The sequence below is a fragment of the Echinops telfairi genome, unplaced genomic scaffold (assembly GCF_000313985.2).
Source record: "Echinops telfairi isolate 266 unplaced genomic scaffold, ASM31398v2 ScPeMD7_7469;HRSCAF=8507_0, whole genome shotgun sequence".
Lineage (NCBI taxonomy): Eukaryota > Metazoa > Chordata > Mammalia > Afrosoricida > Tenrecidae > Echinops > Echinops telfairi.
Window position 1 is genome coordinate 47,594,334 of NW_022111372.1, and position 18,091 is coordinate 47,612,424.

Genomic DNA, 18,091 nt, shown 5'->3' on the forward strand with positions numbered 1-18,091 from the left:
CCCTTATTCAGTATTCATTAGTATCCACTATGGCTTTGAGATAGGGAAGTTCTCTTGCTGTTGGTGGGCATTTGTGTTGTTCTCTTGTTTTGATGATTATGAATAAAGCTGTTGTGGATAACAGGATATTTTCTTGGGGTATGGAATTATAAATTGTACCTGCTCCCAGGCCTCTTCCCCTTTTTCTTTCTTGACTAAAAATACCTTTCCGTTGTCTACTGGCTTGCATTGTTTCTGTTGGTTGGTTTCTTGATATTTTTTAAAAAGTAATTGTTCTGCATTCCCTCTCTTTCCTCTTACTGAGGTGCTAATTGCATGAATGTTTAATTGCTTCATGTTATCCCACCTTAAAAAAATTTTTTTTTAATCCTTAGGATTAATTTTGACTAATCTTTCAGACCACTCACCCTTTTTTTAATGCCCTGCCTGCTATTAAGTTTTGGAGGCTTGCTGTTGTTGTTATTGGGTGTTTTTGGTTTTTTTTGACATTTTATTTTTTAGTTCTGAAGTTCTTTTCCAAAGTTTGTATTTTGTAATGAGATTCCCCCTTTGTTGACTCATTGTAGCTATCTTTTCACTTGCATCATGAAACAAATTTTACTAGTTGTTTTAAAGTTCTTGCTGTTTAACATCTGGGTTATCTTGTCCTTCCTATTTTACTCTCTTTCTTTTGGCTTGGATCATTGTTTGAATAATGGACATTATGGTTTATATGTGACAGAGAATCAAGACTGTTGTTTTCCTCTGAAGGGTTCATTTTTGTTCTAGGGGATATTCAAGTTGTTTATGTCTTGACTTCAGTCCTAGGAGTCCTGGTGGCATAGTGAGCAGTGTGACTCCGCCAGCCACTCTGCAGGAGAAAGATGAGGCTTTCTACACCTGTAAAGATTTACAGCCTGGAAACCCGGTGGGGCCGTTCAACTCTGTCTTATAGAGCGTCTCTCTGAATTGGAAATGACTGAGTGGATTTTGACCGCAGTGTTGGGGCAAATCTCTTAAACCTACTCCTAGTAAGTATGTGGTCTCTTTATGCCTAAAACAAGGCCTTTTGAAGTGTACAAAGGGAAATCCAAGGTGTATATGCCTGCTCATCTCTTAATTTTGTGATTTCCTGTCTTCACGTTTGTATTTGTCAGAAAAGTTTCGGCTCAGCCTTTTCAGCCTGCAAGCATCTTTCCACGGGGCATGTTGGCATGTCCATGCATGTGTAATGCAGGTGTCAGCCAAAGTGATGTTTCTATGCAGATTTTTTTCAGCAACTTACTCCTTTCGGGGTTTCCCCTCCTTTACTTCAGCTGATTTTGTAACTGAACTTCATCTTTGATACCTGAAGCCCCAAACTGCATTTTTCCTCCTTGAATTCTGGTTCCCACATGCCTCCTAGACTAAATTAGTTTCAGGGGAAATGTTGTATAACTGAGGCTCTCAAAACATTGTAGTTCTTTTGAGGGTCAAATCCTTTCGAATTTCTGCTTGTTTGGGGAGGCAGGATTCTCTGTTTCCTTTAGATAGCTTAAAAACTTGTTCAAATTGAGAATTATTACCTGCAGCTCTTCTACCTTTACTAGAACCAGGACTCTGTAGAGTTTAAAAAATCATAATCTTTGCCCTTCAGAATTCTACAAGCGTTTCATGGTTTTCTAGCATTTCATGTTATGGACAAGAAATCCACTGATACTATGATTTCCTTGCCACCAAGATAAAAAATCAAATTAAGTTATTTTAAAATTTATTTTACTTTTTGATGGAAATGTACATAGCAAAGAAATAAATTCAACATGTACAAGTCAGTGACCCTGTTAACATGCAACCATTCCTTGCCATCCTCTTCCAAATGTTTTCACCACCATTCGCAAACGTATTGCCCCCTAAGCTTCTAATCTAACAGTTCTATTTACTGTTTGATCATGTAAAAATGATGGGGGGGGGCGGACTTGGGGAGGGGAGCTTCTGCTGCTTCTGACTTCACAAGAGGGAAAACCAAACTCACTGCCACTCAGTGTGACTCATAGCAACCCTCTAGGGCAGGGTAGAACTGCTCCTGTGAGTTTCCCCAGACGGTACCTCTTTGCAGGGAGTAGAAAACCCCATCTTTCTTTTACTGATGCAGAAAATCAGACATGCCCCATCCTCTAACCTTCTTTACCAGTTCTGGCATTAATCATCCTTCCCATAGCACTTTCAACTTCCTTGTTGGGTTCAGTAATTCACTGCAAGGCCAAACAGAATTCACAGACAGTACTCAAAGGGGGTTGATTAGGACAATTCAGGATCACAAATGCCCAGGATACGGTTCGGTGGTCAGAACAGCTTCTTCTTAGTCATGACTAGGCATGCCTCTCCCTGGTCTTTTTACCTCACAGCTATGAATCCCCTTGTTCTCTTCCAGAAAACCTCAGCCTAAATGCACTCAACTCAGTTCTACCTCCCTGGGCCAAGAAAACTGCAGGGGTCTGTATCATGCTCCATCTACTGCCACCTCTTTGCTGTCTCACTATCTCTTTCTTTGCCCATCTCAGGTATCACAGCTCTGTCTCTTGAATGGAGGAGGTTCAGCATGCAGAAATCTCAGGGTCTAAATGACATGTTCCACTCCCAACTAAACTTTCTTGATGGTACTGAGATTATCCCCCACCCCCCCCCACCCCCGGCCTGTTTTTAAGATGGCTCATTTTAAACTTAGTGGATGGTAAAAACGGACTGATTTTCGCTTATTAGAGTTTCATCTTCCCTATTTGCATGACCCCACCCCATGTATGTCATGTATCTTACATTATTAGCAAGCTGTCTAATGACTTGAGCCACCAACACCTCACATTTGCGTAGTCGGACCCTGTCATTTGTAGGAATTATAAAGACTGGCTAGAAAAGTCACATCAGTGACAATAGTCACCAAACTGTTGTTTGCTTTAAAGGTGATTTCTTAGGACAGTTTTGGTTTAAGGTTTAAAGACTAGGTTGGAGAGTAAAATTTGCAAATTTATGGTGAATACCATTGGTTATAAGATAGTCTAATTTCAGAGATAGTAAAATGAAAATTTGCTTTAGAAGTGTTAAAATATAGTGTGTCTGTAGATACCATTTTAAGATGAAAGAGGAATAGGAGACACTACCTAGAACTGTACTGAAGCTTTTTACTGTAAAGAGGAAAAAGTCGTGGGAGGGGGCAGAGTAATAGAGGGTTAAGATCTTTTTTTGATAGGGGAAATGATACTGTGTATATATGCTGAGGAAAAAGATCTTCTGGGAAGGGGAAATTGAAGGGGAAGATAATTTCTGGAGTAATGTCCATAATTAGACAAGATGATGTGGAATTCGGTATGTTAAGTGTACTAAGTGCTAAGAGAAAAGGCAGATTGTCCATAGATTGATTATCCAGAGTATAGATGGGACATTTGTGGGGATTCTTAGGTATTTTTTGGTTGTTTCTTGTTTTTCTGAGAAAATTGAAGTGAGGTCCTTAGCTGAAGGGAGGAAGTGTTAGGGATTTAAAGAGGTAAGTCATAGAGGAGATGGAATAGACTAGAGCAATTCACAGTATAATTTTTGGGCACTGGTAAGACCGTAGTTGAGATAAGTTATATCTAATTGGCTCACTTTTAATTCCTGAGCTTCTAAGTTTTTTTCCAGGTGTATTTAGGTTTGTAGGTATACAGAGTAGGTGGAGAGTTAGTTTATCTAGGTTTACAATTAATCCAGTTTAGTAAAAAAATGAAAGAAGAACAATGAATTTGAAGGACCATGCAAGAAAGAGTACTACATTATTTCACCTAAAAATGCCTGTGTGTATCTCTAAGCACTGTTTTGGTGGTAAGATTGATCATTTGATTTAGGTGTGATAGCCTGAACCATTCATTGGGGGCGGGGTGGGGGAGTTTTGTTTTGTTTTGAGGCTTTATTCCCAAGAAGAGTGACAGTCTCAGAAACTCATAAAGGCAGCTCTGCTCAGTCCTATAGGGTCACGAGTAAGCATTTTAACAGTCTTATTGAAGATGATCATTGACTGGATATTATTTCACTAGGGTTTATAAATGTAAGATTTTTTCATTATATAACTTTTACATTTATTAACTGACGTTCTAGTTTCTGCCAGACATGCAAGATAAATGCTTGAGTCTTTCCCTTTATTTTCAGTTTTCAGGTAACTGACCTTTCTTTTTTTTAAATTAAAATTAATGAGTTCATACAGTTCATAATGACTCATTACAGTTAATCTTTTGATATTCACAGTGTCTTATCTTTGCCCAGTCATAGTCTTTTCAAATTGGCTCTTGTATACTTCATAACCACAATGGCTTTGTTAGGTTCCCAGGCTTCTTTTGTATTTTTCCTCTCTCAGACTTGAAATCATCCCTTTCTCCAAGGACCCTGTAGGTGTTTGTAGTGGGAAATGGTATTAGGAGACCATAATTTGGATGTCTGTTTTTCAGAAAGTTATCATTTGATTCTTAAGAATGCTGATTAGTTTCTTTTCTTAATTTGCAGGTATGCCCAAAGAAAAATACGAGCCCCCTGACCCTCGGAGGATGTACACAATTATGTCCTCCGAGGAAGCAGCAAATGGAAAGAAATCACATTGGGCAGAGCTTGAAATAAGTGGTAAGGCATGGAAACATGAATTCATGGTATGGAAATTACCGTGTTAGAAAATTAACTTTTTTATAACTGATACATTAAACAAGCAGTGAGAGCATTTGACAGATATATCTTAGAAGCAAGAAAGTTTAGTGGGAAGAACATACTTTAAGCCAAAGCTCAAAACCTATTCATCTCTCAGAATCAGTGGCCCCTTATAAAATGTAGGTAATGGTATAAAAAGTGGAGTGAAAAGAGCATATTGGGAATGTTTAGTGCCCAGAGATTGGTTTTGATGCTTAATTCTCTGGTGGTGGAGGATTGTATTTTTATCTTATCACATAGTAGGTTGCTAGTGGAATAGGAAAGCTTTGTAGGTTTGAGGATACATTCAAGTCTCATTCATTTTCTTTTGGGTCTCTGAGGACAATCTTATTCTGAAACACAAAATCTTAGTGTTTGTAGCAGATTGTAAGTTCTTTTTAACAACTTACGTAGGCTAGACATACTCAAAAAAATATATTTGCCCTGAGTCCCACAGAAGATAACCCTTTCTCCAGCATTTTTGCAAGAGGGCATGCACCCTATTCTTAATACTCCAAATATGATGAAAGCACATTATTCTTGAAACAGTGCGTAAGAACTTTTCTCTTAATGTTGACCTAATACCTTCTGTATTTTCTTACAGTTTGACATGGTTTTTACTTGATCAAATTATAACAAAGTTTAAGTTTTCTCTTTCATCTGACTGTCCTTGATTTTTTTTTCTTATTTAATGCAGCAAACATCCTGATTTTTGTGTATATTTTGTGTAAAATATTTTACCAGGAGTAAATACATAGGCATGTGGAAGGTACATAGATGAAAACACACAATAATTGTCTTTATGGAGCTTTTAAATACCCTCCAAACTAGAGGTAGACACACACATGTCTCCTGTTTTTCTTTCTACCAGTTTTCTAGAGTGCTGGCTTTAATTAAACTAAGTTCTTATCAACAGAGTAGATTTGTGGTGGTAGTGAGTGAAATTTCTCTTTTCTTTTGACTCTGCTGTGAAATTTTGCTTCCTGTACTTGTCAAGTGCCTTTTCATTTATGACTTCAAAATTCACTGCCATTGAATCGATTCTGTCTCATAATGACCCTATAGGACAGAGTAGCACAACTACCTCTATGGGTTTCCGAGGCTGTAACTCTTTATGGGAGCAGAAAACCTCCTCTTTCTCCCTCAGCGTGGCTGGCGGAGTTGAACTTTGGGATTAGCAGCCTCATATTTAACCCACTGTACCACCAGGGCCCCCTTTGCACTAACTAGTTCTTCTAGTATGGATGACTCCAATTACACTTTTCCCTTGTTTTTCCATTTTTCTTCACTTTGCATTAGCAGTTTTTGAATTACCTTATCTTTTGCTTGTATGAAAGTATCCCCTTTCTCACAATATAAGGATCAACTAGAATAGCACTTAGGTCAGTGAGAGTATGTCTCTGAAGATGAGATTCTCCTTTACTCCTTCTTTTCATTACTTCATGTTGGAAGCACCTTGGCAGCTTTGAATCTCTGCTTATTTGGAATTTTTCTTGGTACAAGATAGGAAGAAAGAGGATTGGGGGGGCGGACTATTAGAGCAGTTCTTTCAACATTTAGTCATATTGTTACCAGTTTTTGTAACGGAAGACAAACTTGGTTTAAGAGATTTATAGAATGGAATCTTATCATTTAAAATCCAGAAGTAGGAAGATCATTTCATTGTCTTAATCAGTCCTTAGTACATGAGCTCCTATGTCTAGAGATCAGGTCAAATTCTTTTCATGCTAAGGCAGTTATTTCATTTACATGTATCAATTCCTTAAACTCTTGTAATAAAAAGTTCTAGAGATCTGAGGTTATTGAATTTTGAATCCCTCGTTATCTGTGGTATATACTGTTCTGTCTCCAAGGTGATGGGTGATGATTTCTTTGTGCCATTTGGAGATAACTAGACAAATCAGATGGCTCTGTTATCATTTACTTCGAAAAGAAAACCTTTTGTGTTAGAAAATAAAGGAAACCACACAAAACACCTATTCATATAAGACCAGCCGACTGTCCAACTCTTTCACCCAAGTAAGATGTCTCTATGCTGCATCCAGTTGCAACCTTTTCTGCTCCTCAAAATAGCTGTTATTCCAACTTTATAGTAATTACTGTGTTTCTTTATAGTTGTAACATTACATTATGTATACTTATTTTATTTACATAAGTACTTTACATTCTCTTCTTTTCCTTATAATTTATCTGTGTATAGTTTCTAATGGTCTGGCTTTGGCTAGTTAACATTATTCATGATGCAAGTCAACCTATTTGCAGTCTGCAGCATTTCAGGACAACATTGGAGTACAACTCACGTGGATATTTTACAGGTGGTGGTGGTGGTGGTGTGTAGGTTAAGTGTTGGGCTGCTTATCATCATGTTGATAATTCAAATCTGATCGTCTGGTAGAAGACAGAGGAGTCTGTTTGCTCTCATCCAGGTTTACAGTCTAGGCAAGCTTAAGGTGCAGTTCTACCCTTCCCAGCTGATAGCATGGTTTCTTCAAGAGGAGCATAAAGTTTGAATGCCTTCTTTTTTATTGAGGTCCAGTGCCTAGAGCCATTAATTCTTTGAGGTTTGCAAACTAAGGATATTCTAATCTTCTCACTTCTTTTTCATTTGTTTACTGAGATATGTCTACAAAGATACACTTTAATCTCATTTATTGGGAGTGTACAAGCAGAAGGAGAAACGGGGGCGGAAAGTGCTTGTTTGTTTTCCTTTTATTCACTAATTTTAATAATAAAATGACAATCTTCAAGAGTGATCAATGAAGTATTTTTTAACTAGTGCATTTAAGTATTTCTTAAATTAAAAAAAAACATTATTTAATACATATATCATTCCATAGTTCAATCATGTCAAGTAGAATTGTACAGTAGCTACCACAATCTGCATCCAAACTTTTTTTTTCTACTTGGACTTTTTGACACCATCTTATTTTATACTCTTGTTGATTAATGGGAGAGAGTGCCTCTTTAACTGGTTTCTGAGTAGTTTGACCCAATGTAGTTGTGTTTGGTACCTTCTTTATTATCTAGTATAGCAAGAAAATCCTAGCTTACCATGTATATTTCTTGTCTCAAGCCTGGATTAAACTATTTCTTGTAAGAGCTCTGATTTTCTTTTAATAACAAATGAAAATATCAAGATTGTTTCTGTGTGCTAGGGTGAGCTCACTGCTGCTGGGTTGGTTTGTGTAATCATAAATGTTTATGATATATTGTATGGACGTACTTATAGATAATACATTTAAAATATTTGAAGTTAAAATACCATGTGAAAACATACTGATATTTTTAATAAAGATTCAAGATAACATTTTTAACCTTTTTTACCCTCTTTTTTAATACTGTTTCTTGGGTATGTAGGATACTAGAATTTGAATATCTCATTGTTAATTCCCTTTATCCCATTGTACATTAGTAGTCTCCGAGTAATAATACTAATATCATGGATATGATTCCTGAGATTACATTAAAATATGCTGTGTATTATCATCTTGCCTTTTTAAATAGTGTGCTCTAGCTTCGTTGTCAAGAGTAAATAGCTGTTGTATACTATCAGCCTTGTTTGCTTGTTTTAACTTAATGCTTTTATTTTATTTTAGCCTTCTTTATTTTACATATACATATTTTACATAACAACTTTCTTATTTAAACTGTATTTAGACTCAGTTTTGCAAGTAACTATAAAAGGCAGTTCATATATCTAATTATTTTGGTTTCCAAAACTTGTTTTTTAGGATGATTCTTTAGATAAGACTTTTATACTGCTATCACAGAAATTCACGAGTTGGTGGCTTTAACAAACTTACTTCCTCACAGCTAGACGTCTTAATAGAGAGCACGAGCTATAAGGGAAGGCTGTCTCTGGGGGAAATTTTGCCTTTTGTTTTTTAATAGTGCTCTTAACTTTATTTGAAGATCTTCACCTGGCATGTGAAAGTGCTGTAGAGTTGATAGTGCTTTCGAATGATCCCAATTAGAAAGCAAAGCCTAAGTAGAACTTCCCCATAGAGTTTTATTGGCGGTAAACTTTCTGAAAGCACATTACCAGGTTTTTTTCTTGATCATTGGCACTGGGAGGGTTTATACCACCAGCCTTTTGGTTTGACGCTGAACACTTAACTGTTTCCACTACCAGGGTGCCTTCCACCAGGTTTAAGGGATAGGATTTATGGCACATTTTTTCCAGGGAGATAAATCCATAAAGCATATGAAACTATAATGTGGGGATTGGTCAGTTTTGCTATCTTTCTGAGTTTAAAATGAGCCATCTCAGAATCTGGAAGGGTGAATCTCACCACCACCAAGAAAGAAGAGCTCTTTTAGGGACCCTGAGTAGAGGCATTCAAAATGGTTCAGTTTGGGGCCTGTGGATGTTTAAGTTGTCCTACAATATGGCCTCTAACAAAACTAGGCTATCCCAAACCCCTGGTAATAGAATTGTTTACCTTTATATGAAGAAGAAAGATGGGACCTTCTACTTTCCTAAACAGTTACAGCCTTGAAAACTCACAGGGGCAATTCTACCTTGTATTTCTGGGTCACCTGTGAGTCAGCATTGACTCAATGGCAGTGAGTTAGTTTTTTTAATATACAAAGAAGGTTGGTAAAGCACAAAAGTCTCCATGTGAGGTGTGCTCAGGCAGACTTCGAGGGGTCCATGCTGTGAGGTTGTCCAAAACAAACAAATAAATAAACATGTCGGCAAGGTCTATAGTTTATCCATGTATGCTACATGTATACAGGACAGGATCGGGTGTGCTTTTCTTACTGAGGAGCAGAAAATGTGAAAATGTTGCACAAGCACAGAGTCAAAAAGTTAAATAAAGACAAATGAAACTTTTTTGAATAATAAACAAATCAAATGACTAAAAAGAAAGAAGAGCCAGGAGTGGAGGATGACCCCAAGATTTCTATGCTGGACTTCATTGATTTAGGAGACAGAGTTGTGACAACAGAGATGGTGAGAGACAGCAGTGGTAGCAGAGACAGCAGAACAAAGAGCACAAGAGTGAGTGATAGGCTTGGCCCTTAAGAGCAAGAAAGCTGAGTGCCTTGGTAAGTAAGTAGGCTATAGGTGGAGTGCAGTTCCTTTTGGACAGTGAGCAGCAGAACTCAAAGAGCCTGGGCAGGACAGGGCAAGAGGTTATATGGCTGAGAGGCTGAGTTCCAAATAAAGCATGTTGTTATTGTTATTTGTTAGGTACCATCAAGTTGGTTCCAACTTGAGCCCCTATGTACAGTGGAACACAGCCCTGGTGTGTCATCCTTAAAGTTGTTTGAGCTTATCAGTGCAGTCACTGTGTCAGTCCTTCTTATGGAAGGTCTTCCTCCTCTTTGAAGTCTTACTACTTTACCAAGCATGATGTTCTCTAGAGACTGGTCTCTCCTGACAGCATGTTTATAAACAAAATCTTGCCTCCTTGCCTCTAAGGAGCATTCTGGATGTACTTCTTACAAGACAAATTTGTTCTTTTGGAAATCCGTAGGATTTTCAATATTCTTTGCTAGTACCGTAGTATAAATGCATCGATTCTTCTTCCGTCTTCCTTAATCACATGATATGAGGTGATTGAAAATACCATGGCTTAGGCCTCAATTTAACAGCCTTGGTTTTCTATATTTGAAAGATCTTGTGCAGCATATTTCCCAGTACAATGCTTTGATCTCTTGATGGCTACTTCCGTGGGTGTTGATTGTGATTGCAAGCAAGATGAAATTCTTGACAATTTCAACCTTTTCTCTATTTATCATGATGTAAACTATTGGTCCAGTTGTGAGGATTGTGGTATTCTTTACATTGAGTTGTAGTTCATACTGAAGGCTGCAATTCTTGATCTTCATCAGCGGCGATCCCAAGGTTGTGTCATCTGCGTATTGCAGGTTGTTCCATCAGCCTTTCTCTTGTGACGCCACATTCTTCTTCATATAATTCAGCTTCTCTGATGATTCACTCAGCATACTAGTTGAATAAATATTATGAGGAGATGCAAACCTGATACACACCTTTTTTGATTGTGGCCAAGAAACAAATGATCAAACCCAGCAGAGTGTCATGGTAGGATGGTTGGTGTCAGAGTTGATGAACAGGTTGGAGGATAGAAGCATGTCAAGGGAATGCGTCTTTGGCTGATGCTGTATTTGATACTCTTTTTCCCCTTAAAATGCCAGGAGATCAGAGGTCACCTCCACACCATTCTTACACAGGGTCTTTCATCGTGTATTTAAGTCTAAGTGACTGAATGTCGCAAGAGAAATATCAAAAGGTAGGATGGAATAGGGCTCATACCTGGGCTAATCTTTCTGATAAGAATCAAGTGCCTCCATTTTGAAACTCTTATTTCTTCCTCTTGATCAAGGATTTCTTTAACATCCTTTGATTACTATTATGTAAATTTATGTGCATGGGTTAACAATGATTGCATGGGGTGATAACTGAGTTCTTAGATAAGTAGTTACATAGGTAAACCTTTAAGACTCCTGACATCACTACTGTTTAGTAGTTGGATTCCATCTGACCTTCTCGTCTTGCTATGGCTTAGTATGCTCAGCTTCTGTAATCTTGATGTGGGGCTGGAGAATGACTGTGGAGTAAGCCACAATTGATAGACAACTTGATAGTTCAAAAGAGTGGTTCAGGCTTTGAACTCAAGTTTCTTGGGAAATGGGGCTCATCTTTATACATAATTCTCTTCATAGGCATTCAGTTGATCTTTTGTTGCATAACATTTGTTTTACATTTCAGGAAACACTGGATTACTCCAATAATTATTAGCACACCAAAGAATATCATTAATCTAGTTAGAAATGAGGACCTCATTCTGGATCCATACCTTTAGGTAACCTGAGTCTTTTATATGGAACCCGATAGCTTTTCAAATAAATCTTCTTGTTCTTGTGGGTAATGTTAATCCAGGTGTAACAAGAAGTAGTTGCTGTAGCACAGATACTTCCTGGTTGGGCTAAAAGGAAACTTAAAATTACTCCGTTATCTAAAATCATTTTTTGCAAGACCGGTTTATTGATTCATTCTAGGCTGTCATTCCTTTAGCATTTAATTTATGGAGGCAGACAAATTTTAGAGTACCTCCTCTAATTCAGCTACTCCATCAAAAGAATGGAGGTCTTAAAAATCTGTGTCCCAAGCCAAGCCAGAGTTCTATGAGTTTTCAGGCCAAACCAAGATTTTTAAACTGCTGGCCCAATGAACACTTAATATTATAACAGTATTTTTCCAATGGGACACTTTAATGGTCTAGTGCACCATTTTCCACTCGTCCAAACAGAGCAGTATGCAGCATGAGATTCATCTGGGTTTGGTATATCAGCACAGGGATAGTTTGATCCTTCACATAAGAACACATACTTAAGAGAACAAAAAATACTTTTTGGTTGGTAGTGGACATGGTGGTGGGGAGGGGGCGGGTGGTGGTCCTGAGATGGTTTGAATAGCCACATCAAGTCAGTTGTAAGGGGTCTACAAAAAGCTCACAGAAAAATTCCACTTTTGACCATAAAATTGTTTTAAGACCCTTTGTATTTGTTAAAGAGTTTTTACAAATGGGGTTGCATCCTATTTCTAGAAGTACTAGCATCCAAATATTTTCCTTGCTGGACTCAAGCAAGCTAGATCACTAGGTTAGCTGCAAGGAGACTCATTAGAAATATAGGGAATTTGGCTTAGGAAATTGAAAACTGTAGGGACAATGTTAATGGTGATTCCAAGCTGTATTAGAGCACTTTTCAATTTTAATCAAGGTTAAGTTAAAACAAGGAACTTAGCAGTCGAGCTGGTAATCCAGGGGAATAGCAATCATCTACCATAGTTTGTTTAAAGGTGATATTAAAATGAGCTGTTGTAGGAACCATAGAACTGTACTTCAGTACAAGAAAAGCTAGAGGATATGAGTTTTTGTGAACTGTTTGTGGGAAAGAATGGTAGATCCAATTGCTGACTAAATTAGCACTGCTAGGTACTGATCACGTAATCTAACAATTCTTTCTGAGCCTGGTGGAAAAGGTTAAGAGGGAGAAATGTTTCATATCATTTAATTTGCCAATTAATTTATGCAAGTTGGTAGAAAAAGGCTCATTCAAAGGCCCACCCAAAATCCCGAACTCACTACCATAGAGTCAATTTAGACTCATAGCAACCCATGCGGGTTTCTGAGTGTATACATCTTTACGGGAGCAGAAAGCATAATCTCTCTCCTTTGGAGTGACTGGTGTTCCGGACTGTTGACTTTACAGTTAGCAGACTGACCATAACCTACCATGTCAACTGAGACTACTAAACAAGGTTCCTTGATTACTTAACGTGGAAAGAATAAAATAGTAAAGCTGGAAATTATACTATAATCGATAAAATGACTGACAAAGTATAGTAAAAACTATAAAGCAGAATCTACAGAGTTTAATAACTTGTACTGGTAGTCTTACTCTGTGATTGTGCAAGGAACTGTCCACTTCTAAAGTCATCTGCTATACTTTATTGGCTACCTTGGCATTTGAGGGTGATGAGTACGTGGGTTCACCTGTAGTGGCATCATAAGTCCAGGTGGGTCCTTTGACCTTCTTCAGCTATATGAGATGAACCCAAGAGTTCACGCCTACCTTGGTGGCACAAGACTTGGTTAGCACTTTGCTGACCAGCTATTACAAACCAAAATTAGCCTATGTAACTGACTATTTTTCTGCAATTGAGTATAGAATGAAAACATTAATATAAGTAAACAGAAACTTCTTTATATCTCTGTTGGTAATTTCTTTCCATGGTAAAATTTTAGCACAAGTTTTGTGACATTTTTTTCATTTGGTGATTGTGTAAGCTGGCGTTGAGAAATAATTAGATGAAAGAAATCATTATCCAAATGTAAATTTGCTACTTCATTTTTACTCTAGATCTCCACGTTGAACAGTTATGCCTGAAGTAGTTATGTAATCCTTCAGGGTTGGTAAAATGTCATTTTTCATCCATTTTTCTTCAGACTTACCTTCACTGTTGGACACTATATATATATATAAATATTTTGGTCTTCATGATGGTCTAATGTCAGTCATTACTTTTTTCTGATAAGGAACCATATTCCAGCTGTCTACAACCTATTCCATAATCAAAGTGTCTGCACATAATTTCAGTCAAAAGTTCTTCATTGCCACAACACGTTATTTTTATCATACTAAAATATTAGTAGAAGTCAGAAGTACTGCACATCACATCTCTGGGCTTACTGATGGAACACTTTAGTGAAAACATCCCAAAAGGGAAAAGTTGGGTACGGCCAAAATTAGAGATGGACATTTAAGTGCCTCGGCTTATCTCAGTCATGAGCATTACTTAGAATCTTAGCCTAAACTAACATAGTAACCTAAAAAACAATCTAGAACACTTATAAAAAGACTTACATTGCTTTCAGGTTTAAAACTGCAGAAACTAATGTAAGTGCAAACACACCAGCCATCACCATACAGGCATGAAAACATGAGTAATTTTTGTGACCAATCAGCAAAGTGTAGGATACTTTCCAGGTTCTAAGGAAACCTTTCGTTGATGTCATTTCCAATACACAAAATTACATAGGAAAACTTTGAGGCAGAACTGAGATTTAGGTTCATCGGTAATTATTAAAAGCTGCTTGAATTTGGGGGAAATGCCTTTTTGAATAATGCATCAAGTTGATAGTATTTAAATATATTTTGTATTAAAGTAGGGTTCCTGGAAACCTTGCATGCCAAGGACATGAGTCTGCCAGTTACTGTCTATTAAGGAGTGTTATTCGTGCTTTACAAATGGAGTACAAGGGGGCATCCAAACTTCACGGAGAAATGGAGTCAAAGGATCATGAAATGCTTTAATATACTTTTTGAAGCTTCCGGATACATCTCAAATTTAGAAGGACTAAGAGTTTTAGTACAGGGCAGTGTCAGTGACTCACAAAGTGTAATTATTTGGCTTTTAATTATAGCATCATTGGCTCTTCCCGTCAATCCAAATGACTGTATAGATCATGTACAGTCTTGATAACTTGGAAGAATTTTTTCTATTAATTAAAACCAATTTTTTTTACCTTGTAATTGGGAGTTAATACATATATCATTCCATAACTCAGTCACATCGAGTAGAATTGTATAATTGCTACCACAATCAGGTTCCAAACATTCTTTTTCTTCCTCGTCTTGTTTTTATCCCCCCACTACCAGTGTACCCCTCCCCCCCAATCCCCTGGAAACCCTTATTCTACTTGTTGTCCATATAGGTTCATCCCTATAGGTACCTATATGTCCCTATAGGTACAATTCTGTGTTTCATATACCGAAAAAACCCAAGAAAAACAATATACCTTCCTGGGGGTGACCTCCAGTGACATAACACCTCTGAAATACACCCTAATATGAACAAATAAAACAAAACAATACAAACCAAAAGTACAGAAGATTTTGGAAACCAAATCAGTCCAGTATGCTTTGGGGGTGGAGGGGCGGGGCGAGATCTGACAAAGTTTTAGCTGTTCTAGTCAGATTTATGCCTTTGATCTTTTATACTCCTCTGTCCAATGCACTCTTTCTAGTAACCACTTTCCTCACATTGTGGATAGAGGAAGTTTCCTGGAAGCTTATTTATTATGTAGTTCCACAAATGAATCTTGGGCTCCCACTGTCATCCATAGCCTTCTGCACACCATAGTCACAATTTAGGCTCTGATACCAATCACTCCTCCAACTTCGGATTATATGGTTTACAATTCTTCAGTGACTGATGGCAACTGTGCTTCTTCCATGAGGACATCTCACTTAGATGGCTGCTTGTTTGGAGACAAGCCTTTAAGACCCCAGATGCTATTTTATGGATAGCTGGGCACCATCTAAATTCTTGGCCACATTTTGCTATAGCATCTGTATTTTTATTTTCCCTTCCTGAGGGTGAGTATTGAGCAGGATCATGATGTAAGAACTAATTGTTCTTAAGTGGGAGCAAGGATTTAATGTGAGCCCAAAACCCATTCTTGGATCGATGGTGGGTTTTATTTCTTCTATTATTACTTGGTAGTTAATATAAATGTCATATCATGCCATAGTTTAATGTCAAGCAGAGTTGTACAATTGCTTCCATAATCAGTTTCCAAACTTACTTTTCCTTACTGGACTCCTTGACATCGTCTCCCTTATACCCTCCCCACCACCCCTGTACCCCCACACCCCTTGAAACCCTTGCTCTATTTGCTGTCCCTGTAGGCTCAATCAATCCTGGGTTTCATCCACATGAAAATAGAAAAACAACACAACTTCAAGAGGGTGACCCCAATGACATAATATCCCTAATATGAGCAAACAAAATCAAACAATGTCCATCACAGGTTTGCCCGAATAATGTATATCTTAAAACAGCATATAGGGCGTCGATTGTCGCAAGACCTTGCTTGTCCTGCCAACATTTCACCACTCTTGGTACAGTTCTGTTCTGTTTCCTCAGATGCCATGTATTTTCCCACTCAAATCATCAGATTACAAGTGTGTCTAAAGTTGAGTCCAGTTCACACATTTACTTATCCTTTTAATCACTTGGCCAGTAACATGAGTACTCCAGGCACTCCCAAGAGTCTTTGGAGCTTCCCAAGTGTGGGTATAATAATAGTCTAATAATTTGGTGGCCACCAAAGTAGCAGTAGCATTTTTACTTGGAAAAACTTCTATCCAACATGAGAATAAACAAACTATTATTAGAATATACTTAGACCCATCTAATGGTGAGAGCTGAATAAAGTCTAATTGCCATTTACGCATAGGCTCAGAACATAAGGGGTATTTTCCTGAAGACACTTAAAGGTGCTTCCAGGGTTATAACTGGGACATAGCCAATAATAGTTGGTTTTGTGCTCAGCTTCAAAAATTTGTCTCATCCTATTTGAGTATTAACATGCATATCATATCATATATATCCATCGCCATAAGGACATGTAGAGATGGGAGAAAGACAGACTTTAAATCATTATGAAAAATGCCCTGCAAAATCACACTGTAAAATGAAAGGCTTCTAGAGGATAAGTGAAGGAGCTTCAAAAAGTTTGTGAACAAATTCTATTGTCTTTTGATTCAAATTTTCCACCAAGTTTCTTAAAGCCTTTTTATATTAGAAAGAAGTAAATGTAGATTAGGAATCACAGGAATCTAGGAACCACAGTACTATTAGTGGCATATAGATCCTGTACAAACCTCTAATCGTGATTATTTGGCTGCATACCTGTGAAACAGGAGTGTTAGAGGCTGGTTGCAGGGAGTAAATTAAACCTTTAGCAAGACAACCTAGAATTGTTGCAGTAAGTTCTCTGCCACTCTGTGGACAAAACGAGGCTTTTTGCTTTGGTAAGGATTTGTAGCTTCTGAAACCCAAAGGGGCAATTCTCCTCTATACTCTAAGGTCAGTATTAAGTCGGAATGAACTCAATGGCAGTGACTTTGCTTTTTGGTTTTGGGGGATTTAGGTAAAGGTTTGGAGGTATCAACTTGAATTACGATAGAATCTGCTGTCAACACCCAACCAACATCTCTGGGAGTTGTTACCCCTAGGGCTTTTGGTACTGAAGAGAAACAGTCTAAAGGAGTGAAAGGAACTGAGGAGCTTCCTTCCTGTAGGGGCAAAGTAAGTGCTTTTAAGTAACAAAATATCTCCTTGAGGTTCCCTTAATTTTGTGGTAGGGAATTCCAATATTTCCTCTTTTCATTAGATTGTATATAACCATTTAATAAGTCTCATTAAATTAGCTGGGGTATCTTGACTAAGGAGAAAAAGATGGAGCCCCGGTCCTCCACAGAACCAAAAGACATAGGAATGGGCATAGAGTGGGTTAGGGTTTGTTCTTGATGACTATCCTCAGCAACTTAAGAGATTTTGGTACTTGGGGCAGAGGCTACAGTGAACATGTGGGATTGATGGTCAACAGGGTGGCATCAGAGTTGATTAAATATTGCACTATTTCTTATTAACTTGGCTAAATGTTTTTCCTTGAGGAATTAAAGTAACCACAGGAAAAGCACTCCTTTTGTCCCTGGAGCTTCTTCATTCTGATTTAGATGGAGTTTTGTCTACTGGTTATTGTTAGGTGCTATTGAGTTGGTTCCAACTCATGATAATCCTGTGTACAGCAGAACATCCAGGGTAGACCTCTCAAGGTTCCCGAGAATCCCAAAATCTCTTTGGGAGCAGACTACCTCATGTTTGTCCCACAGAGTAGCTGAGGGGTTCACACTGCTGCTCTGGAAGTTAGCAGCCCGATGTGTAATCCCCAATACCAGGGTTCATTAAGTTTATACAATCCTTAAAATGCTTAAAATGATTTTTTGTAAAATGGGTGCATAAGCAAATGTGGTGAAGAAAGCTGGTGGTGCCCGGCTATCAAAAAGTATAGCGTCTGGGGTCTTAAAGGCTTGAAGGTAATCAAGC

At 37.8% G+C, this 18,091-nt stretch overlaps 1 protein-coding gene across 2 annotated transcripts in view; it reads left to right on the forward strand.

The window, feature by feature from the left end:
• CNOT6 (CCR4-NOT transcription complex subunit 6) overlaps positions 1–18,091 on the forward strand; it is a 63,429-nt gene that overhangs the window by 15,361 nt on the left and 29,977 nt on the right. Inside the window, exons 1-2 of one of the 2 annotated variants that reach the window (XM_045284804.1) lie at positions 913–1,010; positions 4,486–4,599. In XM_045284804.1, coding sequence (XP_045140739.1) covers positions 4,488–4,599 — 112 coding nt within the window. In that variant the 5' untranslated portion in view covers positions 913–1,010; positions 4,486–4,487. Of the gene's footprint in view, positions 1–912; positions 1,011–4,485; positions 4,600–18,091 lie in introns of those variants that run through there. The other variant, XM_004696839.2, reaches the window with a different exon arrangement.